Below are 26,363 nucleotides of genomic sequence, written 5' to 3'. Positions count from 1 at the left end.
ACGCAATCTGTCTCTCATTTCATATTGGTTTATACTATTTTAAGTTTTTTTATTATTTCTCCTTCTAATGTATTTTTCCATATTTATCGAATAAGTAATTAATTCCAAGCTTATTTATACTCCTATGTCTGTTAGTCTGCGCCGATAAATCAACTGAACACACAAACAGTACAAATTAATTACATTAGTGAAATGTAACATGTTTGGCTTATCTTGTTGGCCCAGGCAATAACTCTTAGACAATGGGAGCTCTATGGTGGAGCTATGGTGTCTTTAGCCGATTACGAAGACAGGAGGGAGGTTATTTGTCATTTTGACGCTTGCCTTGGTCAGATGCCTAAGGACAGAACATATAAATTTCCATTTAATAGGTTTCTAGTGCGGAAACCACGGAAACCCTATTAATAAGACTTTGCTGTCCGTCCGTCTGTCCGTCACAGGCGTATTTCATAACCCGTGATAGACAGTTGAAATTATCACGGATTATGTATAACTGTGGCCGCTATAACAACAAATACTAAAAACAGAATAAAATAAATATTTAAGAGGGCTCCCATACAATAAACGTGATTTTTGCCGTTTTTTGCTAATGTCTAATGAATGTTGTATAGACGGTACGGAACCCTTCGTGCGCGAGTCCGAGTCGCACTTGGCCGGTTTTTTCCTTTTGAAGTACAGTAAAGTATAGATAGTGTCACTATAGTTGAGATCACACACACAAGAACATGTGTAATAACAATGGGATGTTGACAGGTGACATTCACTGATTAATTTCATTCATTCTCCTTTTATGCAATCAGTACTTCATGTATAGGTACAGTTAAAGGAAAAGCTTTTCCATGTCAAAGCCTTTATGACATTGGCATAAGATTGATTTTGACTTGGCCTGTGTAAAAACTTTTTTCACTACATCTATAGCTGTGTCTAAATTAATCGATAAATGTTTTTACAGTGTAAAAGAATACTTGGCAAATAACGGGTGATGTTTATTTTAGGTAATTTTATTTGACTTAATGTGTTTATGGCATGGGTATTTCATTTGTGAACGACTATTAGTGGACATTAGACCTGTATAAACGAATAATATATTTTAACGATAATTATTATAATTTTAAAATTTAATGTGTTAATAATTTGCACGCCTGCATGCAGGCTGGATACAATGGACAAGAAGACTGTACTGTAACACCATTTATACTGTATTCTAGCAAATAAACGATTCTGATTCTGATTCTGATTTTGTGTGTTTTTACTTCAACCCTTGTGGCACTACCTAATATCTATTCTAGCAATGAGGGTTTCTAAATATCCTTAGATGGCGTTAGTATCGTGAAGTCCACCAACAATGTGCGAGGATCTGATTGGAGGAATCTGTTTTTTCACTAACCAATAGAAACGCTTCATTACCTCGCCTCTCACAGCAAAATCTCTAGCATAGTAAAAGAGCACAAGTATGCACATCCGACTCTTTAGGAGACTCCGGCGCGGACGCTTAGGGTTGTCGATGTCTATTTTAGATTAATTAATTACCTACTGGCAAATAATTTTAGTATGAAAGTAAACTTAAACTTGTTTAATATCTGTGTCTAGAGAAACCAGATTCTTTGCCGCTCTATTATTATTATTATTAGGTATACTAAATTTAAAAATATTATTTATAAATTCGCCGAAGTGGTGATGGCGACTGTGTACATACTACTCATGTTTCCTATACATAATACTATAAGTATATTTTTATAGGTAGTTAGGTATCTATTATTTTTTTATGTGTCCTTGCACGAAACTATCACACTACACTTATACTACTAATTTACAACTATACCAAATACAAAAAATACGTAAGTGAGGTGATCATCTCGCGAAGCGAGCGCAAGACGAGCGAGCTAAAATCGAACCGTACAGCACCGCCGGCAGCGCAGCCTTGACTAAAAAACCTTAATTAATCCATTTATTGAATCAAGCGTTACTTTGCGGAGGTCCATATCAATGAACTAAAATAATTTCCTTGCTCACCCGCGACCTTACGATAGCTAAGCTTATGCAAAATATGCGTGTTCATGCAGTTCCTCCACCTCCACACTGTAAGAACACACACAAATCACACAAACCCATCTATCACCACCACCACACTACACTGACGCGTTTCGAACTCAACCAGAGCTCATCTTCAGAGTGACACAACCGTACACCATGCTACCAGTTGTTAGACTAACGAACCACAACCACCGTTTTAACTTGTCACTGTAACTCCCCAAGTACCCACATACGTTTTATGAAAACAAAACAAAACTACCCACAAAATATTAATAAATTTTTTTTTAACCGTCCTTCAAAACTACCTTGATTTTTATTTATTTACTGTCAAGGCATGTTTTATTAACTACCATTGCTGAAATTAGATCCAAGCCGTAGCAAGGGAGATGAAACTAAATTTACCTGCTCATTAATAATAGACCCCATACTGTTGTATCTAATTATCTCCATGCATTCTAAAACATCGAGACGAAACCCCTTGCCACAATAATGTAACACTTCATACGAATCTGAGTCCGATAAAGAATGATTAATTCTTAATTAATCCTCCTTAAATTATCAGTGTGTGCGTGCGGCGGGTGCGTGCGTACCGGCGTCAACCGGCGCGCACGCATTTAAGCCGCGCGATTTACTTTTGTTCGTAGTGAGCCTACTTGTTCTCTTTTAGTATGTATCTAGTGGAAACAGCTGAGCGGAGCAGGATAGGTCAATGAAGTGTTTCTATTGGTTAATGAAAAACACAGGTGTGTGTGTTTTGCAGATGGTAGGACCTTGTGCAAGGTCCGCCCGGATTGCTACCACCATCTTGCTCGCTAATCCTGCCGTGAAACAGCAGTGCTTGCATTGTTGTGTTTCGGCGTGGAGAGTAAGACAGCCGGTGAAATTACTGGCACGTGAGGTATCCCATCTTAGGCCTCTAGGTTGGCAACGCGTTTGCAATACCCCTGGTGTTGCAGATGTTTATGGGCGGTGGTGACCTCTTACCATCAGGAGACCCACTTGCTCGTTTGCCTTCCAGTAGCATAAAAAAAAAAAAAAAAAACATTGCTCGCAACACATCCTCGCACATCATTGGTGGAAACGCTACTTTAACCGTCACAAAATTCTTCATTTGTACACTTTGTCAATGCTCGTAAACCAATGATCGCGTAACTAGATTGACATCTCGACGGCCTTGTTACTTAAGTACTTCTAAGTAGGCACAATATAATCTTCCTTCCTATTAAATACATCACGCGTTCAATGATCGTTTTAATCTTGTACAAAGGCCCACAACAGCTGACATCCGGTCTTTTATACCTCGAAGCATAAATCCTAATAGGTATACTTATATACTAAGGTACAATGGTAATGCAGCGATCGCCAGTCCTTTGTGCAAGTACCTACTCTGATCTAAAAGGAAAACTATTACAACTTAGTAAATAAATAAAATACTTAAGTTTTTCTCTTTTCATGCTCGTAAAGTTCGTGTTTATGCTGGATCTAGGCGACATAAAATGACTTTTTATGCTCTAGTGCATAAAGTGAAATCTTCGTCTGAGAAAAAAAAATCAAAATAGATCAATAAAACTAAAAGCTTTATAATTATAATAGTAATGCGTGAACAATAAAAGGCACATAGTAAGTAAACAATTGTTTACACTGTTTCTATTTCATTTCCTCTTAATTCAAGTGAAAAGCAGAGTTCAAAACTCGAGCATTGAACCCATTTTCTCCTCGACGCGTCTATCCACCCTGACCGTTCCGGCTCGGGTGGCTATATGAACGTAAAATAGCTCGTTTTATGCTCTTGTTGTACAATCTACTATTTATTGTTGAAAAAATAAAAATATTTTGTACAAGCTTTTTTCGCTGTCTGTACATTTCGTTGACTGTATTGCATTGTTATCCAAACGACTTGCGTACCAAATTTCAAGTCGATGGCGTACCGTTGAAGAATTCCGTCCTGCGGAGACGATACTGGCCGGACCACATAGACTGAGAGGTGGCAGGAATTTTTAAAACGATCATGGAAACGGTTAGACTCATTTTTATGTGTTGTAGAGTGGTCTGCTGATGTGAATAATTTTGGTCTGCCTGCTCTCAGTGGGTGCAACTTTGAGATATAGCGCATAAAAGAGGCTTTATTGTTGCGAAAAAAAAACGATAACAGAAATGGTTAGTTTTAATACATATTCAAAGTATGGCGTCTCCTCATGTGAAACGAATTGGTCTGCCTGCTCTCAGTGGGTGCAACTTTGAGATATAGCGCATAAAAGAGGCTTTATTGTTGCGAAAAAAAAACGATAACAGAAATGGTTAGTTTTAGTACATATTCAAAGTATGTCGTCTCCTTATGTGAACCGAATTGGTCTGCCTGCTCTAAGTGGTTGTATTTCAGAGTTATGATGCTCGCAAGATGCTTAATTGTAAAGAAAATTCAAGGTAATGGTAATCAATAAATAAATCTCAGAGACCGTTATTACTAGAAAGCTGTAATTTGGTATAAATATATTTATCTATCACGCCAACAAAGTGATAAAATAAAAAAAATAAAAAAACATTTTTTTAGGGTACCTCCCATAGACATAAAATGAGGGTGATTTTTTTTTTCTCAACTAACTTTGTATTGTGGGGTATCGTTGGATAGGTCTTTTAAAACCAATGGGGGGTTGCTAAGACGATTTTTCGATTCAGTGATCTGTTTGTGAAATATTCAACTTTAAAGTGAAAACTTTCATCAAAATCGAGCGTCTCCCCCCTCTAAAATCTAAACCGTTGGGTGGAAAAATTTGGAAAAATTAAGGATGGTAGTAAGTATATCAAATTTACAAGAAATATTATAACGACTAAGATTGTTTGAGAATTTGTAGTAGTTCAAGAGTTACTAGCAGCCTAAGGTATAAAACATACCTAAACTTGAAAGATTCCGTACACAATACGATATCCTTAGAAAAATATTAAGTACTTGATTTTTTCCTAATGGCTACGGAATCCTTTCTGGGGCGTGTCCGATACGCTCTTGGCCGGTTTTTGTTAATTCAACTTACTTGTATAAGAAGTCTTCTCTAAGAAGTTTGGCTAAGTGCCACTTGCAAGCGCATGAACGACACCGTCGGAGTTGAAGCGTCGTGAAATCAGGAATCGATTACGAAATCCCCATCTTTGTTACCAAAGCTGATTACACTATAATTATAACTGATTGCCGCAGATAGTCGGGCTCTCAGATTATCGCGCTTGGTTATAAGTCACAGCGCCGTCTCAGTTCAAAGTCGTGGAGGTTTAGCCTTCACCTTAGCTCTCCACTCCTGTCGGTTAGCGGCCTCGTTCTCCCACTGAGACGGCACTATGGTGCAACTTTTCATGGTTCTCTTTAGCACGTCCTTATACCTCAAAACTTGTCCGCCATGCTTACGCTTGCCATCCTCAAGTTCTGACCAGAAGACGCGCTTCGTCACCCGCTGCTCTGACATTCGCGTAACGTGGCCGCTCCACCGAAGTGGTCGCCGCATGAGGTTGGACTCAATGCAACCTACCTACATTGGCTCTGCGCAGCACTTCGGTATTCCGCACATAATCAGACCATTTGATCCTTCAAACCTTTCGGAGGCATCTTAGGTGGAAACGGTCTAGCATGCGGATGTGCCTGTGATACGCGGTCCACGCTTCAGCAGAGTGCAATAAGTTAGGAAGGACGATGGACATGTACACAGAGATCTTTGTGACTAGTTTAAGGTCATGCGAACAGAAAACCTTGAAATCCAACTTACCGAATGCTGCAGCTGCAGCTCCGATTCGGCTGTTAATCTCGGCGTCAAGGTCACACACACACGCGCTAGCACACAACCTTGCTTCACCCCACAGGTAACGGGTAAGAAGTTTGATTGTTCACTGTCGAGAGCGATGCAGCACTGCATGTCGTCATGCAGGAGTCGGAGAAGTCTCACAAAGTTTTCTGTGCATCCTATCTTACTGTGTATGTACCACCCATAGAGCTTCTCGAGGGACACTATCAAAGGTTTTCTCGAGATCGACGAAGCAGATGCACATGCGGCGGCTTTGCTCTCTGTTCTTTTCCTGTAATTGCCGCAGTGAGAAAATAGCGCCCAGATTAACAGCCAAATCGGAGCTGCAGCTGCAGCATTATATAAGTTGGATTTCAAGCTCTTCTGTACGCATGACCTTAAACTAGTCATAAAAATCTCTGTGCACATGTCCATGGTCGTTCCTAACTTATTGCACTCTGCTGAAGCGTGGATGGTGTATCGCAGGCACATTCGCATGCTAGACCGTTTCTACCTAAGATGCCTCCGAAAACTTTGAAGGATCAAATGGTCTGATTCGTGTGTGGAATACGGAAGTGCTGCGCAGGGCCAATGTAGGTGGCATTGAGTCCTACCTCATGCGGCGACAACTTCGGTGGTGCGGACACGTAACGCGAATTAGGTCGAATGCCAAACTGAGTCTCAGGCAATATTTTTTCAGAAAGTTCCTTAAGGCGGTTCATTAGGACTCGGGCAAATATTTTCCCAGGGACTTACATCAGAGAAGTACTCCTTTGTTCTTATATAAGACTTTCAAGGCTGATGGGACTCTCTCTTCTCTCCACATCAGCTGAAAGAGCTCCCATACGGCCGTATGCAATTCCTCAACGCCGTTTTTGAGCAGTTCACCCGGTATAAAATCAATTCCGACCGCGCGCTTATTTTGTTGTTGCTTAATACTTAGCAAGAACAACCTTGCTTTGTCTCAGCGGCTAGTCCAGCTTTATGTCAATAGGAAGTTGGGAAATTGAGCGAACGTGTTCCAGGTCAACCGACCTATCTACGTTCAGCAGAGAGTTGAAATGTTCTGCCCATCGCATCAGCACTTCTTCCTTACCTTTAAGAAGGCCTTCGCCACTAACAGGCTTAAGTGGGACTTTTGCAAGTGAAGTCGTGCCGATTAGCTTTTTAATTTCACCATAGAACTTCCCTAGCTGATTAATATTTGCAAGCCACTGCAAATAGCGAGCTTTGTCTTGCCATCACTTGTCTTTTGTACCCCTGTGCTGCCGTAGAGGACGTCGGTTATCAATCGCCTTTCTAAGGACTCCATCATTCTCATCAATCCAATCCTCGTGTTTTGGTTTTGGACTTTCAGACCTCAATCAGCATCAAGATCGCCATGATCTTATTAGAAAGAGGCAACGCAGCAATCAAGTCATAGTATATTTTCCTTGATCCCGAGATCCGTAAGCCTATCAACGGTTAGAGACGTCGGCTTAGTTCTACCAGATGTACAAGGCAAGGAGGATGGAGGCGGAGACGAAGTTTCGTGACAACAAGCCTATGATCGGTCCAGAAGTGTGCACCACGCATGACACGGGTGATTAGGACTTGGGAAACATCTCTTTGGCGTACGATGGCATAATCTATCAGATGCGTGTTTGGACCTTGGATGCATCCACGTGTTTTAATGCTTGGCGGGAAGTCTGAACATTGCGTTTGTAACTGCAAGATGAAATTGTGCACAGAAATTTAGTAGCAGCTGTCAGTTATCGTTCATTCTGCCTACTCCGTGTCTACCTAGAACATTAGGCCATGCAATAAAGTCCTGTCTGACTCTGGCATTGAAATCACCCAACAGAAGGATCTGCTCCCTGGGTCGTACACTCTCCATACAGTGACTCCACGGAGCTTATCCAACATACAACATGATAACATTAAGGTATTTGTTGTTATCCAGGTGGAGGCGCAAAGTGATCACGCGGTCCGAGATGTGCACCGGATTCTCTTGTAACTTCTTAATGAGTTGATCCTTGAACCGCAAATCCTACGCCTGACCTTCGCGGCTCGGACGAGGCGAGTCCTTTCCAGAAGAATGTGTACCCGCCACCTTGCTCCACCAGCTCACCCTCATCAGCAAGGTGTGTTTCGCTGAGAGCAGCTACATCGATATTATAGCGAGAGAGTTCCCGAGCTACAATGGCGGTCTTATGCTCTGGGCAGGCGTTGTCATTACGATCAAGAAGAGTTCGCACGTTCCATGCACCAAATCTCATTTGCGATTGATTTATAGTATTATTATTATTTATTTTGATCACGTGTTTTAAGATGCGAAGGCAGCCGCGGTTACACTACACCTTCCGTGTGTTTGGCGTGAGCTTTTTTCAGGACACCTTTTCTAGCCCCTTCCAAGGCTAAGCAAAGAAAGCAGTACCACCCTTCATAGGGCTGCTCTGATGCTCCGGGTGCTGCCGAATCCTCTCAGTCCCCCCAGTGCAGAACGAAGCGACCACGGTGTCATACAACACCCCCAGAGCCGCCCACGTGTTGGCCTCAGACAAAGCCCGGTTGCATCAAACCAAAACCTTTCTACTTTAGCCATTCTCCGTGGGACTTTGTTGCTTCTAATATTTGTATAAATGAATACGGACTCCTTAATATGTAATGGTAATTCACCGTTTCACTTGATACCCAGTAGAGGATTACAAAGAAAAATCAAGTAATCGTGAAACCAGGAATCGATTACGAAATCCCCATCTTTGTTACCAAAGCTGATTACATTATATTATATAAGTTTTGAGGTATAAGGACGTGCTAAAGAGAACCATGAAAAGTTGCACCATAGTGCCGTCTCAGTGGGAGAACGAGGCCGCTAACCGACAGGAGTGGAGAGCTAAGGTGAAGGCTAAACCTCCACGACTTTGAACTGAGACGGCGCTGTGACTTATAACCAAGCGCGATAATCTGAGAGCCCGACTATCTGCGGCAATCAGTTATAATTATAGTGTAATCAGCTTTGGTAACAAAGATGGGGATTTCGTAATCGATTCCTGATTTCACGACGCTTCAACTCCGACGGTGTCGTTCATGCGCTTGCAAGTGGCACTTAGCCAAACTTCTTAGAGAAGACTTCTTATACAAGTACCGGCCACGAGCGGCCAAGAGCGTATCGGACACGCCCCAGAAAGGATTCCGTAGCCATTAGGAAAAAATCAAGTACTTAATATTTTTCTAAGGATATCGTATTGTGTACGGAGTACGGAATCTTTCAAGTTTAGGTATGTTTTATACCTTAGGCTGCTAGTAACACTTGAACTACTACAAATTCTCAAACAATCTTAGTCGTTATAATATTTCTTGTAAATTTGATATACTTACTACCATCCTTAATTTTTCCAAATTTTTCCACCCAACGGTTTAGATTTTAGAGGGGGAGACGCTCGATTTTGATGAAAGTTTTCACTTTAAAGTTGAATATTTCACAAACAGATCACTGAATCGAAAAATCGTCTTAGCAACCCCCCATTGGTTTTAAAAGACCTATCCAACGATACCCCACAATACAAAGTTAGTTGAGAAAAAAAAATCACCCTCATTTTATGTCTATGGGAGGTACCCTAAAAAAATGTTTTTTATTTTTTTTATTTTATCACTTTGTTGGCGTGATAGATAAATATATTTATACCAAATTACAGCTTTCTAGTACTAACGGTCTCTGAGATTTATTTTATTGATTACCATTACCTTGAATTTTCTTTACAATTAAGCATCTTGCGAGCATCATAACTCTGAAATACAACCACTTAGAGCAGGCAGACCAATTCGGTTCACATAAGGAGACGACATACTTTGAATATGTACTAAAACTAACCATTTCTGTTATCGTTTTTTTTTCGCAACAATAAAGCCTCTTTTATGCGCTATATCTCAAAGTTGCACCCACTGAGAGCAGGCAGACCAATTCGTTTCACATGAGGAGACGCCATACTTTGACTATGTACTAAAACTAACCATTTCTGTTATCGTTTTTTTTTCGCAACAATAAAGCCTCTTTTATGCGCTATATCTCAAAGTTGCACCCACTGAGAGCAGGCAGACCAAAATTATTCACATCAGCAGACCACTCTGCAACACATAAAAATGAGTCTAACCGTTTCCATGATCGTTTTAAAAATTCCTGCCACCTCTTAGACTAACAAGAATTTCACTACCGAGCCTAACCTACAATCTCACGGGTTTGCAGTGGCAAAATTCGGTTGCAATATTACATACATACATAATGTACATTAAAAACTAAAAAAAAATAAAAAAAAAATAATTAGGTATATTGTTAATAAACGTTTGTAAAAAAACAAAGGCCTGATATCCTGATAAGCACTTAGTACTTACGCCTGGGACTGCGTGACATTACGTACTAAACTTATTACGATTGTTTTTACCTGTAATCTATTTAATCGTGATCAGAGGTCGGACAAAAAGTGCGGATGACGTAAAAATGACGTAATCTTGCACACAAGATGATGTTTTTATTTAAACTTCCGTGTGACATGTAGTAACAAAGTAGCATTAATTAAGTAACAAAATAATCGTAAATAAATCAATGGAATTCAGTGAATGAAATAAGTTTCATATCGTTTAATAAAGAGGTTGATAAATGATAAGTGATAATTGGGCCAATCAACTATTTTACCGACACTTTGGGCGTCTCCTGCGTTACCAAAATTGTCTTTAGCGTTACCAAAAAATCGTACTACCAACAAGATATTTCACGGTTTTATAGGTTGAACTTACGGACGGCATGTATTCATGTACACCATCTATTAAATTACAGAAAAAACATGTTTACTCACAAAAATCTGCGATTGTTTGAAAAATGTCGCGGACAGATTAGTGTCCGTAAAAAAGTTGATTGGCCCAATTGCTTATGAAAATCAAAAATACTATTTGAAATCATCCTATAAGTGGTTTGACGTCATCGGCACTTTTTGTCCGACCCCTGATCGTGATACCTACTTTTAAACGAGCTGCTATTTATTTAATTTATTTAGGGGATCCCAGAAACGGAAAAAAATGCTGTGAGAAAGTTTCATAGAAGAAGATTATATTTGTTGTTTCGACTTTTCGGTCGCCCAGGTACAGTCAAGGGCATACATTTATGTGTACGTTACCAAGACGTCAAAAATACCTACATCTTTTTGCCACTAACCATAAGGTCAATGTATAAGTAGGTATAAATATATTTGACGCTACGGTTGTATAGATATTTTTGCCTTCAACTGTACTAACTAATTTTAACAATTAAACTTCAGGATCTTACTCAACAATGGCGTCAGATAGTGAGCATAAAACCAGTAAGTATCTAATCTAATTGTAGTTTTAAAAATCATTGTAATTTTTTTCAGACACTAAATAAAACTCGTACCTACACAACCCGATGGCAAAATGATGGAAATATGAATGACGAAAGAGACAGCAATATCCCGAATTAGGGGACGCAACGTCAAAGGTTATTTACGTCATGCCATGCCGGAACCATTGTGCAACTCTCACTTTCGTCGAGATTGTGAAAGGTGATCTCATCGAAATTACGAGGACAGCGTACCTACAGCGTCTCTCAAACACTTGACGTGCTAGCAAAGACAAGCTTAAGAGAAGTCTCTTCGTTCCACTCTCCATACAAACGTAGCTCCGGTCTCATTTGAAAACTAGGCAACAGAAATAGATGAAATTTTGTAAGTATGGACTAGACGTAATTCGACGTAATTTCATATAAATGTGTACCTTAATATCAGAATTACAGGAGCTCAAAGGTCGACAAAAAAAAGATGTCAACTTTGCACGAGAATTACAGACTAATAAAGCATTTTTACAAAAATCGAAAAAACCACAGGCATAGAAAATATAATGAATATCTTGATTGTTAAATATATCTGATTTCTGTGCTATACTTTTCGTATAATATGAGGACAACGAATAACGAAACCCAAAATTCAACCGCCCAAATCTTGAAAAGCCTACAGCTATCTCGATATAAATTACGGACGTCGTTGCGGAAGGCATGGGGGGACGGCTGCGAGCGCTTATATCACGAGCGATAAAGATAGCAATATCCCAAACGAATACCTAAGGTTACGACGTATATTTTTTAATTCGTAGCAAATTAATTCGCAATTTCGCATAACTAAATACCCATTAATGTTGATGGTCATAATGTAAATTGGCATAGCGATCAGATAGCATAATTTTAATAATAATAATAATAATAATAATAATTTATTTTTCGACCAACTTGGATCATTGAGTTAGTAATACATTGAATAAAACTTAGGCTAGTGTTAGTTAAAACATAACAAACAAAACAAGCAAAATAAGCATTACGTTACTTTGCATAAGTATTTAAAGTATAATAATATCTGAAAAGTTAACTACTATGGTGAAATACCTATTATCGGGCGGTTACACGGTTAACGGTGCGACTCGTACTTGTCCGGTTTTTTTTAACAAAATAAGTACCAACAGAATAACAACGCTGCGGCAGGCCGCAAAAATGTCCTGTTTTGTTTATTATTGTATTAACTTTTATTTTTTTCCTTGTATATTCTACTAGCTTTTGGTCCGCGTGTTTGCCCTTGTTGCAGTTCTCCCTATCCCGCGGGAATTCCACTAAGTCTGTCCTTAGGTAAATAAATATCAGGGGACAATTCACACCAATTGACCTAGTCCCAAAGTAAGCTTAGCAAAGCTTGTGTTATGGGTACTAAGCAACGGATAAATATAATTATATAGATAGATACATACTTAAATACATATTAAACACCCAAGACCCGAGAACAAACATTCGTATTTTTCATACAAATATCTGCCCCGACACGGGAATCGAACCCGGGACCTCAAGCTTCGTAGTCAGGTTCTCTAACCACTAGGCCATCTGGTCGTCAAACAGGGTATTCCTTGTAAAGATAATCTTTATATGTATAAAAATTCAGCTTTCTAGCGAGATGGGTTAAAAACATGGTACGGATATTTACTGTAATAAATTAAATGTATTAATAAATAGTTTGCAATGCATTTCTATCTAGTACATATTTAATGATATTGTACCGGATAACTCACGTCTTAAATCTAGTTTAGTCGACATGTTTCGGGCTAATTCGTAGCCCTTCCTAGGAGCAATGCGACTCGGTGGCTGCTGCAACACACGCACTGAAGCGCACGGTAGTTTTATGTTCAAAACTAGCTAGTAGGAACAAGCAAACAAAAAGCACAGAGCTAAAAACTTGTTTTTTTTTTTCAAAACCCATTTGTAGATTTATTTCTAATAGCATAAATCTGTAAATTTGTATTTGATTTAAGACGTGAGTTATCCGGGTCATTATATTTAATATGAGTGAGTCTCACGGTAGTTTCATGTTCAAAACTGTAAATTTGTGATTATATTTATGTGTGTGTGTGTGTGTCTGTGTGTGTTTGTTAGCCCTTCACGCCAAAACGGCTGGAAGAATTTGATGTAATTAATTAGGTACGTAGTTGGAAGTCTGAAATAACACAAACGCTACTTTTAATCCCGAATTCCCGATATTTCCACGGGATCTGAGTAAAAACGCATTTTTTTTAATTGCCAGGGAATTTAAATTCAGCGCTGGCGATTTTTATACGACATTAATAAAATCCGCGATGTAAAAAAATCCCGCGGGAATTTTTGCGAATCCCGGAATTTTAATTCAACAGCTAGACTTAATGGGTTTATTTCATACAATCAGCCGCAGAAGTGGATGAGAGGTTACGGTGCTCAAAATTACCTGTATACGAGTCTACTGCCTGTGTTCAGATCATTTTGATAACCATAACTGCTCATCTACTGCTGCTGACTGTACAATTTCTATTGTAAAAACATTCTGACTAGAGTCAATTACCTGGCAACCGACACACATTAATAACAAATTACTCTATTCTAGTATTTCAGGTTGTCGAACAAGAACCTGTATAATTACTAATCGATATAGTTACAACATGTACTGAATGAAGAATGGTTCGAAATATATGATTGCTAAAGGTTTATTGACTTTTGTTAGCGTGGTAGCGTGGATATATCTTAAATTACATCATTATATTGTAACTTACTAGCCATAGCCTTTTAAATAACCATATAACCATTTTTCTTTAACAGTATAGGCTTGCGTTTGGCCACAATCACGCCTGATGGAAAGCGAGGATGAGGCCTACGATGGAGCACGCTTGCCTAGTAAATGCTCATTCACCCTAGACTTGAAAGCGGCCAAAATTGTAGTGTTCAGGAAACACATCAAACACATTTCAAAGAAGCAAGCAAGCTTATTTTCTTTTGTTATGTTTTAATGTTTATCTGGGCACAAACGGTACAATTTAACTTAGATCTAACATTAACCAATAAAGATGTCATTAGATCATCATCATCATCCCAGCCTATATACGTCCCACTGCTGGGCACAGGCCTCCTCTCAGAACAAGAGGGCTTGTTCTATAGTTCCCACGCGGGCCCAGTGCGGATTGGGAACTTCACACACACCATTGAATGGCTTCGCAGATTTGTGCAGGTTTCCTCAAGATGTTTTCCTTCACCGCAAGCTCGTGGTAAATTTCAAATGTAATTCCACACATGAATTTCGAAAAACTCAGAGGTGCGAGCCGGGGTTGAACCCACGACCCTCTGCTTGAGAGTCGATAGGTCAAACCACTAGGCCACCACGGCTTTTTATGTCACCGTTTGATAATACATAAAAATTAAAGTGGGTTGGCGTATCAACATTTGTACAAAATATTCTAAACAAAATTAGAGAGGTAGTCAAAGAATTGTATACTAAACTAATAAAATGAAGCCTAAAAGAGAAGCCTTTAATCTAGGCAGAGGCATTCTATGTACTGTGGGAAGAGCGAATAAATATTTCTATTTTCTATTTCAAGCAAGTGAGCGTGAGCAAGAATGTAATTAATTATGCAAGAAATAGTGCAAGCAAGCAATTATTCTAGCATTGATAGTGCCCGAGCAAAGCCGCGGACGGACAGACAGACAGACATGGCGAAACTATAAGGGTTCCGTTTTTGGCATTTTGGCTCCGGAACCCTAAAAAGGGTTTCTATTTTCATTGAACGAGACCCTAAAAACAAACCTATACCTTAATACTACACTAGCAAATGGTATTGACCTCAAACTCAGATTGTTAAGTCATGACCCCAGGCGTGACGCAAAATTGGTTAACTTGGAACTGCTTATCTTGATCTGATAAGTAAATTGACAGCACAAACTTATAATAAGAGAAAGTGAAGAAAAAATGTCACGCAAGGAAAATGCGTGGGCTCCTGATAGCTACGAAAGAAGTCAAAGCCTATATACGTCCCACTGCTGGGCACAGGCCTCCTCTCTGAATGCGGCCTAGTGCGTATTTGGAACTTCACACACACCATTGGATATCTTCTCAGGTGTGTGCAGGTTTGCTCACGACGTTTTCCTTCACCGTAAAGCTCATGGTAAATTATAAATGTAATTTCGCTAATAAATTCCTAAGAACTGTGGCGCGAGTCTAATATCGAAGCCACGACCCTCTGCTTGAGAGACCATAGTTCAAACAACTATACTTCGTTTTTTTAGCATTAGAAAAAGGGTAAACCATCTTGACGAAGCTTTTTATGGGAAAACTTTAAAAAAAAACAGCTAATATTACTTACGATACCAAAAAAATATAAATGATCATTATGTCCTTGCTAATTGTTACATACATTTGCTGACTTATTTTTCAAGTGTTTTTTTTAATAAAAAGACACGTCAAGATCAATTACCTTATTTTTAACCCCAACTCAAAAAGAGTTTCACCGCTATTGTGTGTCTGTCTGTGGCACCGTAGCTCTTAAACGGGTGGACCGATTTGAATGCCGTTTTATTTATTTGAAAGCAGGTTTTCTAGCAATGGTTCTTAGACATGTTTATCAAAATAAGTTCAGCCGTTTTTGAGATATTGAACTTTAAGTGACAAAGCCGGGGGCCTCTCTCTCTCTCTAATGTTTTAAATCTATAGCGTACTTATAGGTAACAAAGTAAATAGACTGTAATTTAGTCTGTAAAAAAAAATTGTGAATCAAAATGTGCAAAAACTCTTAAAAATCACTCGTATTTTGTCACTTTTCAGGTTGGTACCTATTTTTAATTCACATTCAAATGGTTCCAAACTATGTACTCTCGCAAATAATACAAGAACTTGACAAATCCGTTCGTAAATGGCAGAGTTTTGAAGTAATTAAATTAAAAAAATACAACCTAATCCAGAGCCGCATATTACTTAAAATATTATCTCAAAATTCTCTAATTCTAAACTACAATAGAAACAAAAAGAAATACCATTTTCATTCGTTCGCATCCAACACGCAACTTTGAATCGAATTCGAATACGAACACGCGTAAGTTTGCGACCACGAGCGTCCGTGACGTGCTACCGGCTCGGGCCCACACGGGTTACTGAAGGAATGAACTGAAGGTCTATTCTATGGGATTAGTGTTGCCAACATCAGTAAAATCAGAGTCGCTAAACAATGTCAAAAGTCGCAAACAAGCGCTGCAAACCTCCATGTCCATGTCCATGATAACGCATATCGAGAAATGAATCGCGTAACCAGCGCCTTTTCATAATCAATTTCGCTATGATTTCTTTGGCAGATATGGGGTGGATATAAGAAGTAACACGAAGCGATCCAGTATCTTTGACTGTAATACGTTTAGTCATGACTATGTAGAGCGAAGAAAAAAAAACGCTACCCAATTTCAGAGGATACTTATTCTAACTTTATGCAGTGTTACATACTTACTATTGAATCCTCGCCTAGTGTATGATAATTGTTTATGGACGGATACAAGAGCTTTTATAGAAAGTAATTCTAATTTTTCTTAGTCCATAAAAAAATATATGTATTATTTGAAACTCTACAAGTGATCCAAAAGTCGCCAGTGAAAAGTCCCTCAAATTTAATTTATTTCGATAAAGTCGCTAATTGGCAACACTATAATGGAGTACGAAGCCCTTATGAATAACAGTGTAGGAAAAGGTTTCAGGTGAAACTGAAGGTTATGGTTTACAGTGTAAACTGTTACGAAACTACTTCAGGATAAAAAGGTATTCTATTGTTTATTCCGGACTTCTAATATGATTCAGGCAAAATTTCATAGCAATCGGTTCAGTTATTAAGGCGCGAAACAGAAAAAATAAATTAACTCACTTTCGCATTTTTATAATATTAGTAAGGATGATGGAACAAAAAACTGCCTTAGACACACTTTATGGGTATCGTTTAATAATTTAGTATTTTTTTTTTACTCTTTCGTCAATTCCATGTCATGATCATGTTTTAATTCAGATTGAATTAAAGCTACAAAACATGTATTTCTGACATGACAGTCACAATTTGAATGAAAATGGTCCTCTCTGGCCGTACTCGTCCTACTGCTAATCACAAACCTACCCTCAGGTTGAGCAGTTCCCACGTGGGTGCGGATTAGAAACTTCACATATCACGGATTTATGTGTTTGCAAGTTTCCTCGCGTTTTCCTTTACCGAAAAGCTCAATGAGTAAGAAGTAGGTAGGCATACTCGAAACTTTTGCTTTCAAATATTGGGACTATCCCGCCAATATCGAAAAAGATGGTTTCTGCTCAGACGTTAATTCAACATGCAATAAGACTTAAGTGTAACGATATGTTACTGTTGACAAAGTGACATCACAATACACTTTCTACCTACGGAACTGCATGCAATACGCAGTGATAGACATACAATAATAAACATACACAAGATTAAACGAAAACTAACTCTATGCTCGAGCCATAACAACTTCTGCTCATGAATAAGCAATCGTTGTATTTCATTCTCGTTTTAATCTGTATTCTGCTTGTACTGCGCACGTGCGATGACGTGACTTCAATTTGAATTTGGAACAAAATTAAATTCGCGCCATATTTATGGCTTTTATAAGGAAATCGAGAGTGGCCAGGAAGGTTCTTTTCTTCTTTTTTAAAAGGTTCTTTAAGAGGAAGGACCTTTTAATTGGATCTTCATTTTTTAAAACATCCCTTTTATTTGCTTTTAATAAACCTAGGTAAGTACAGTTAGAAACTAAATTGAATGAGTGGTTGTTGTGAAGCCTAAAAATATCTACTCATCCTTTTATATGAACTTGGTAGAGTCGGTGTCAGTTTAGCTCATTGCTCTGTGCTTCTACCGCCATGTAAGTAAACCAGTTAAAAAATCTACCAAGAATGACCTAGGTATCATTTATTCCGGAATTCATAAATTTATGACAGATTGTAATAAGTTTTTTTTTTAATAAAAAAACGTAGTTTAAGCCCGTGTTGGCTTCCCTCCATAGAAATCACAAAAGCCTTATCTTTACAATTTAAAAATTACGTTTCGCAAAAAAACATACCTACTGCGAACAGGGCAGTGATATATAAAATTACTTCACTTGAAAATAACATTTGTAAGTAGTAGGTAAAAGAAACTGTACAGCTACAAAACTAAAGTCCTTCTCCAGAACAAAACCAATAATACACTATGCCAAACGGGAGCGCCATAGTTGGCATACTCTTCGCTAGTCAATACCTACCGTAATTTTTGTACGAATCATCGTTTGTCATAATTTTTTCCCACTGAAGCCTTAATTTTTTCTGAAATTTTTAAATGGACATCCTATAGAAAACTATAATAGGTTAGGTAAGGTTTAAGATTGGTTTTTTGGAATCTTTTTGTAATTTTTATTTCAATTCCAAATTTTTGCCACGCAATCAAATTAAGCAAATTAATTAATTAATTAATAAAAACACCCGGACAAGAGATGTCGTTATTAAGCAATCAAATTAAGGAAATTAATTATAATAAATAAAATAATAATAATTAATTATAATTAATTTGAGCGGTTAGTTCCAAAGTTCCAATTCAAATCTATCTATTATCATCATCATGTATTTTCGCATAAATATTATTCCCGAATGTTTTATTTGCCAAACGATTTTATATCCCAACTCTCAATTTTCTTCGATATCTAAAATTTTTCTCAATCTATTTTCTTAAGGTTTTATAGAACACAGTAATAGTTAGGTTTGTTTTATGAAAGTTCCGAAAATAATATGGTTTCAGAAAAAATTGAGACTCGGGAAATGAAATAGTTTAGTGCGATTGGTCGACGCTTCTGGAGGATCCAAGAGCTGGTATTTATTTGCGTGTATCATGGGAACCCTGTCACAGGCAGATCTTTTAGACGGGGTGTTCTTTTGTAGTGACATGTTTATAGTATAATAAACTCTTTACATAAGCCGTGGTGGCCTAGTGGTTTGACCTATCGCCTCTCAAACAGAGGGTCGTGGGTTCAAACCCCGGCTCGCACCTCTAAGTTTTTCGAAATTCATGCGCGGAATTACATTTGAAATTTACCACGAGCTTTGCGGTGAAGGAAAACATCGTGAGGAAACCTGCACAAACCTGCGAAGCAATTCATGGTGCGTGTGAAGTTCCCAATCCGCACTGGGCCCGCGTGGGAACTACGGCCCAAGCCCTCTTGTTCTGAGAGGAGGCCTGTGCTCAGCAGTGGTACGTATATAGGCTGGGATGATGATGATGAAACTCTTTACTGTACTTTCTTAGAGTGCAACTGATTATTCAAAAAAAATAGTTAATTAACGTCACAAGAGAGTCAGTAACGAGATGGAGGGATGACCTGGTTAAAGCCACGGGTTCACGGTGGATGCAGGCTTCCAACCGAAGCTTCTGTAGCTCTATGGGGGAGGCCTATGGCTGATATGATGACGATGTGGAACACTAATCAATGGATGGTGAAACATCCTCTTAGTTAATTACCAGTCTGGCGTGCGCGTCGTCGCGGCGCGCGCGCAGGTCGATGGTGTGGAAACCGTCGTCGCCGGCGTCGAACGCCTTGTTCACCACGCCCACCTCCGCCATCTTTAATCTAAAACATAAAATTAGTTAGACAGCAAATCTTACAACAACCGCATGAGTCTAACGGAAACTAAATGACCAATAACAAATACATTTTCACACCTCTCCTTCAGAAAAGTAACTTTTCACACCTCTCCTTCAGAAAAGTAACTTTCCTCCCTGTCGAGAGGGAGCAAAGTGCAACTTTTCTGTTTAAGGCTTTTCTAAGTGTTGTATTGCAAATGTATTTTTGAAGTTGATAATTGTAAAGCCACGCTATTTTCTATGCTGGTTGTTCTTTAATGATATTTAGATATATTTTTTTCAAGTTTCTTAATACGCGGTGTGAAAAGTTGTATGAGCCACTCGGGAGCAAAATTATTTTCATCTTGGGCGTTAACACTTGAATCCCTCATTACGCTCAGGATCCTATTTAGAATCCCTCGCTACGCTCTGGATTCTATTGTAGAATCCTTCGCTACATTCTGGATTCAATGTAAGCCCTCGCCGTAAATACACCATTTTGCTCCCTTGTGACACAAATAACTATAACGTCCATGACGCCCGCATTTTAAATTTGCTCATGTGCGTAGTTTCAGATTTGAGATGCTCTACAAGGTGGTTGTTTAGCCACAATCCAAATTTTAATTTATTCTGAATGATTCGGCATTGATAAAAGGACACGTCTAAGTATTTTTCATGGCATTAAATATATTTTTTTAAGTATTTTTCTTTGCATCATTAGCAGTTGAAATTCTAGGTTAACCCCAGTAAATCAAGTGAATTTCATAGTTTAAGAAATCACAAACTTAAAACCTAAAATTGCTAAAAGTGGCTCCGAAGCGGTAGGTCTGTAACGTCTGCTTACCCCATTTGGGAATACAGGCGTGATGTTTGTGTGCGTAAGAAAAACTACAGCAGAACAATACAAAAATTAAAATATGAAGAAAGTGAAACGCAACCTAAAATTACCCAAACATATTTAATACTGAATAATATAACAAAAGAATGGTTATAATGTTAAGTTAATAATTTAAAATGACGGTTACATAAGACAACAAACTCAATAAGGACATGCCTACACGCATTGTACAAGTATTCAGAGCGTATAACAATAACAGTAGAAATTCCTCATTGACAACCAACGATCTAGATATTTCGAAACGTCAAACAATCGCATGGGAAGCATAACATGCGCACGCGCCTGTCTAGCTACACATTAAAAAGAGCGTAAGTAGCTTAATGTGTGTTGCCAGTGATGAAATATTTATCCGAGACCTGGTGCTTCACTATAGACCTTAAATGAATAAATAGGCTCAGAGTTGCTCAGTGAGCTATGGAGAGAGCTATGCTTGGGGTTTATCTATGGGATCGAATCAGAAATGAGGAGATACGTAGAAGAACAAGGGTCACCGACATAGCCAAGCGAATTAGCTCGTTGAAGTGGCAATGGGCGGGCCATATAGCATGGAGAACAGATAGTCGTTGGGGCCGAATGGTTCTTGGGTGGAGGCCGCGGATCGACAAGCGCCGCGTAGGACGTCCACCAACGAGATGGACGGATGACCTGGTTAAAGCCGCGGGTTCACAATTAAGCAACTGGCGGTGTACGGGGGGGGGGCTATATCCATCAGTGGTCGTCTTACGGATGAGATGATAATGATGTTGATGGAGCAGCTTAAAAACATACATTACACCTGTGTGCAATGTAAACGTGGTGTAAACACAGGTGTAAATGGTGTAATATGCTTCTTCTTCTTCAAGTGCCACTCCTCTCCTCCACTCCATTATTGGCAGTCAGTCCTGCGATTAGTGTAAGTTTTCGGTTACGAAATACGTCTCGATCGCGTTTAAATCTAAATTTGTATGCAAACACTAACAGCGCCTCTAGCGGAACGTTTACGATGTTCGTGTTTCCATACAAATTGAGATTTTAACACGAACGCGATCGAGATGTATTTTGTAACCGAAAACTTGCACTACGGGTACGGTATCTTATCATATCAAGCGCCAATCTGAACTCAGCTCGATAGTATTAATCCCTATTACTCCCTGATATTACGGAGCATCTTACGTCTACCTGGCTTTCGCTTCCCGGGCACGTTCCCCATCATGATGGTCTGTAGGTAGGAATACATACTGCCGCAGTACATGCGTCGAGGTAGGCAACTTTTCTGTTTGACTGTCCGCACAAGTTCCAGGTTATTTCCATACGAAGCAAAACTTCTACGTTTGTTTGTTTTTACGTTTGACGACCGGATGGCAAAGTGGTTAGAGAACCTGACTACGAAGCTTGAGGTCCCGGGTTCGACCCCCGGCCCCGGCCGGGACGGATATTTGTATGAATAATACGAATGTTTGTCCCCGGGTCTTGGATGTTTAATATGTATAAGTATTTATTTATCATATTTATCTATATGTATAATGTCCCACGATATTTATTTATTTACGGAGCTCTGATGTCATGGTCCATGGTGTATTACGCAGTAGCCAGTTGAAGTTCCGCGTGATGGCATACGTCGATACCTTATAGCACGGCGTGACGTCACGGACCCCTATTCCCGACCCTTGACGCTTCATTTTTGTAATTTTTTGTTTGATTGACAAAAAATATAACACTACGTGTCCAATACTTTGGATTTTGTAACTGACGAATTAGGCTCTTTCCGCCACCAGGGCTACTACGAAATTCGAAAATCAAAGTTCGTGTCGTTCCTTCCCTCTGACACTTATACTATTTAAGGGGGCGTCCATAATTACGCGAGGTCTTCAAGAGGGGGAGGGGGTCAAGTAAAATCTTTCCAAATCTCACTTGGGGGAGAGGGGGGGTTTTTAAAAAATATTACGTAATTATTTTTTTTCAACAGAAAACCGTGTAAAATTTCGTGAAATAGTTCTAGGGCCGGAAGGACGTGTCAGATATTTTACTTTCAATAGTATAAGTGTCAGAGGGAAGGAACGACACGAACTTTGATTTTCGAATGTCGTAGTAGCCCTGCTGGCGGAAAGAGCCTAATTCGTCAGTCATCTGACATAACAAGCGTGCTTAAATATCTGATACGACTCTATAGTCGTATCAGATATTTAAGCACGCTTGTTATGTCAGATATTGGTGCCGGTGACTGTACCATCTTGTATGTACCCATTTTCTGCAATAAACTTTATCTTATCTTATCTTATCTCTATTAGTTCATGATGAATACATTTAACATTTTTTTTTACATTTTTATTTTATCCCGTGTTCTGTTATTTTCATGTGTTTTTATGTACAATAAAGAGTTTTACAATACAATATACAATACATTCCTCGCATCGCAACACATCCTCGCACATCTCTGGTGGAAACACAGCCTTAATACACATTAAGGAAACGATGCTAGCGGATAGTCCTAATTATTATTATGACATGTAAGTATATGCAACAAACGTTGCCTGCGCCTGACACTCCTCGGCCAGTGATCGATCGATCGGTCACGCGCCGGTGCGCACCCATAATGCGGCGGACGCCGCGCACCTTGTGCAATATGGGTACGCGATTACAACAGGGTTTGGGTGTTGGCGTATTGATGCTGCTTCCTATGGATATCCTGTAGTTTAGGGTTTTTTTATAGATGGGAGCAAACGAAGCGGGTCACCCAATGGAAAGCAATCACCGCCGTCTATGGACTGGACACTATAGCACAAGTTGAGTTACGATGCGTTGCCGGCCCTTTGAGAAAAGAGTAAGCTCTTCTTTAAATAGCATTTTGGGGGGAGGTTCAACTTTCCTAGTTGGTTTGGTTATACCTACCACAAATATATATGAACCATTTGGAGGGTCTTTGTTTGAAAGACTCTCGCCTTTACCGTTTGAATTTGAAGAAAAAAGTTGGAAACAAACTTCAAAGTTCAATATCTCAAAAACAGCTAAGCCGATTTCTGGGTACAGCTATGGCCCGTGATCGCATTCACCATCTCTTTCTATCGTCGTCCTACACCGTGTAACAGAAAGAAGTGGTGAAAAAAAATCGTAATTCCACGAGCGTTAGCCAATAAGGCCTCTAGCAATACCACAGTACAGTACATGCAAATCCACAGGTAAATGCAGGAGTGATGGTTTTCACAGAGGCAAAATATCGCTAGATGGCGTTACTATCGTGAGGTCCGTGACATTTGACGTTTGCTCGTGATTAGTTGTTTGTTGTTTCTTTTAAAAAATATGGCTCTGTCCATCGGAGGACAATTTTGCCAGTGTCTAGTAGGTTTTGCCGTTGTACGGTAAAAAAATTCTAGAAAACGAAATATGAGAGGTAATGGTGGATGAACGATGACAGCGCGACTCCGTGATTAGTTAAATAACTAAATGAGCCAATCGCAAGCAAACGTCAAACGTCAAACGGACCTCACGATACTAACGCCATCTAGCGATATTTTGCCTCTGTGAAAACCCTCATTAATCATTCTTACACAAAGACCCGAGACCGATGGACGGATGACTTGGTTAAAAGTCGCGGGTTCACGGTGGATGCAGGCCGCTGCCAACCGAAGCAACTGGAGGTCTATGGGGGAGGCCTATGTCCAACAGTAGACGTCCTACGGCTGAGATGAGGATGATGATGACATAAAGACTTTGTCTCACTAGATGGCGCACTGTTGCGTGAGGTTTTTAAGTGTGGCTTTCAAAGTCTGTTATTACGGGCGTGAAAACAAAGTTTAGATTAAAATCATATTTAATACACCTTAAAACCGTACCATAAAAATATCGAGCATGCCACAGTGTTACATAGTCCCCGTTTTGTTTGGAAAAAAGAGAAGACAAAGGTTTCTAAAAGACAAAACTGTCTCAAAACACAGATATTCATTGACCCGAAACGCATAATTGCCATAATTAATTTCAGATATTGCAAAATATTCACAAAATTATTCTAATTATAAATAAACCCGCGTAGCTCACCCAAAAACTATGAGATTTGACATTTCGGAGACCTCACGCTACACTAGCGCCTCTAGCGGCGAATTCATACGCGATAGCCCTCATTAGCAAGCAAAAGTATGGCATAAATTCGGAATCTTACGAGTATCAAAGTAAATAAGTCTAGTAGTAGGTAGTTTCACTATCGAGACGATTGCGTGCCGCGTGTATGTTGTTGCTAAGTCGCTGCAATAATTATTCAACAGTTTACATCGTGGGTTTGCGTAATTTGTTCCAGTTTTCTGGTCAATTTGAAGATTATTTAAACCGAAAAAAGAGGGGTGTTGCTAGTTTTAATGCATTCGGCCAGGCACTGGAAGCGATTATGCAATACTAGTTTCGGGGTTTCGCAAAACGAGGCTACTTTGCATCGATTATTGTTCCAAATTTCGTAATCTTTGTTTTATTTTTAAAATTATTATGCTGTGGTATGTTCATATATGTATTCATGTAAAGTAGATCACCCCTTCTATCATGCTGACTTGCTTTAACTACGTCATAATGCGGCCTGCAAGGTTGTATGAAATCTCTTTGCAGGCCGCTAGTGACCGCGCGCACGCAGCTGAGCCGCAGCGCCTGCAGCCAGATATTCGGCCTATTATTTGTAACACAACGTCAATATTTCATGTCATGTTTGAGAAAAATACAGAACTGGAGCATAGTTACCCAGTGGGGGGCAAAGTAGCCTCGTTTTACGGTTCTGGATTTGGGCAGGACCAGGACGGAGCGTGGACTTCACCAGACGTGACCGTTCTAGCTTCACATTGATATTCAGTGTGCCCCTGACAATATGATGATCATTTCCGGTTTTCACCTTGCTGATCACAGAGACATCACTGAATACTCGCTTCTTGGTCTGTGGCGCCGTAGCTCTTAAACGGGTGGACCGATTTGAATGCGGTTTTTTATTTGAAAGCAGGTTTTCTAGCGATGGTTCTTAGACATGTTTTATCTAAATCGGTTGAGCCGTTTTTTTTTGTTTTTTTTTTCAAAGTCAAAGTCAGTTTTTATTTGCATAAAATGTGGTACAAATTGGTTCTTAGCATATTAAGTAGTCGCACACAAAGCATTCAAAGCAAGTAGCGTTTATTCGACTGGATGGCAAACGAGCAAGTGGGTCTCCTGATGGTAAGAGATCACCACCCCCATAGACACCTGCAACACCAGGGAGCTTGCAGATGCGTTGCCAACCTAGAGGCCTAAGATGGATACCTCAAGTGGCAGTAATTACACCGGCTGTCTTACCGTTTTTGAGATATTGAACTTTGAAGTGACAATGTCGGTGGTTTTCCAAATGGTAGGGCCATGTGCAAAGTCCGCCCGGATTGCTACCACCATCTTGCTCGCTAATCCTGCCGTGAAGCAGCAGTGCTTGCACTGTTGTGTTTCGGCGTGGAGAGTGAGACAGCCGGTGAAATTACTGGCACGTGAGGTATCCCATCTTAGACCTCTAGGCTGGCAACGCGTCTGCAATACCCCTGGTGTTGCAGATGTTTATGGGCGGTGGTGATCTCTTACCATCAGGAGACCCACTTGCTCGTTTGCCATCCAGTAGAATAAAAAAAAAAAAAAATTTTTGGTTGGTTATTAGGTTATTGATAAAAATCATCATACACTTACTCCTTGTTCCACATACTCTCTTGCCTCAACGTCCTGTTGCTGGACGCGGCTGCAGTTTGCAC

The 26,363-nt window shown here is 39.4% G+C and overlaps 1 protein-coding gene across 1 annotated transcript in view; it reads right to left on the bottom strand.

Annotated features, from left to right (window-relative positions):
• Nucleotides 1-26,363, bottom strand: part of Oatp26F (Organic anion transporting polypeptide 26F) — a 96,913-nt gene that overhangs the window by 66,875 nt on the left and 3,675 nt on the right. The window contains exon 2 of the mRNA XM_074101991.1: nt 19,653-19,761. Within this exon, the coding sequence (XP_073958092.1) occupies nt 19,653-19,754 (102 nt within the window). The 5' untranslated portion in view covers nt 19,755-19,761. The remainder of the gene's footprint in view (nt 1-19,652; nt 19,762-26,363) is intronic.

This window comes from Choristoneura fumiferana, chromosome 18 (assembly GCF_025370935.1).
Source record: "Choristoneura fumiferana chromosome 18, NRCan_CFum_1, whole genome shotgun sequence".
Lineage (NCBI taxonomy): Eukaryota > Metazoa > Arthropoda > Insecta > Lepidoptera > Tortricidae > Choristoneura > Choristoneura fumiferana.
This window is presented reverse-complemented; position numbering and strand designations above follow the sequence as displayed.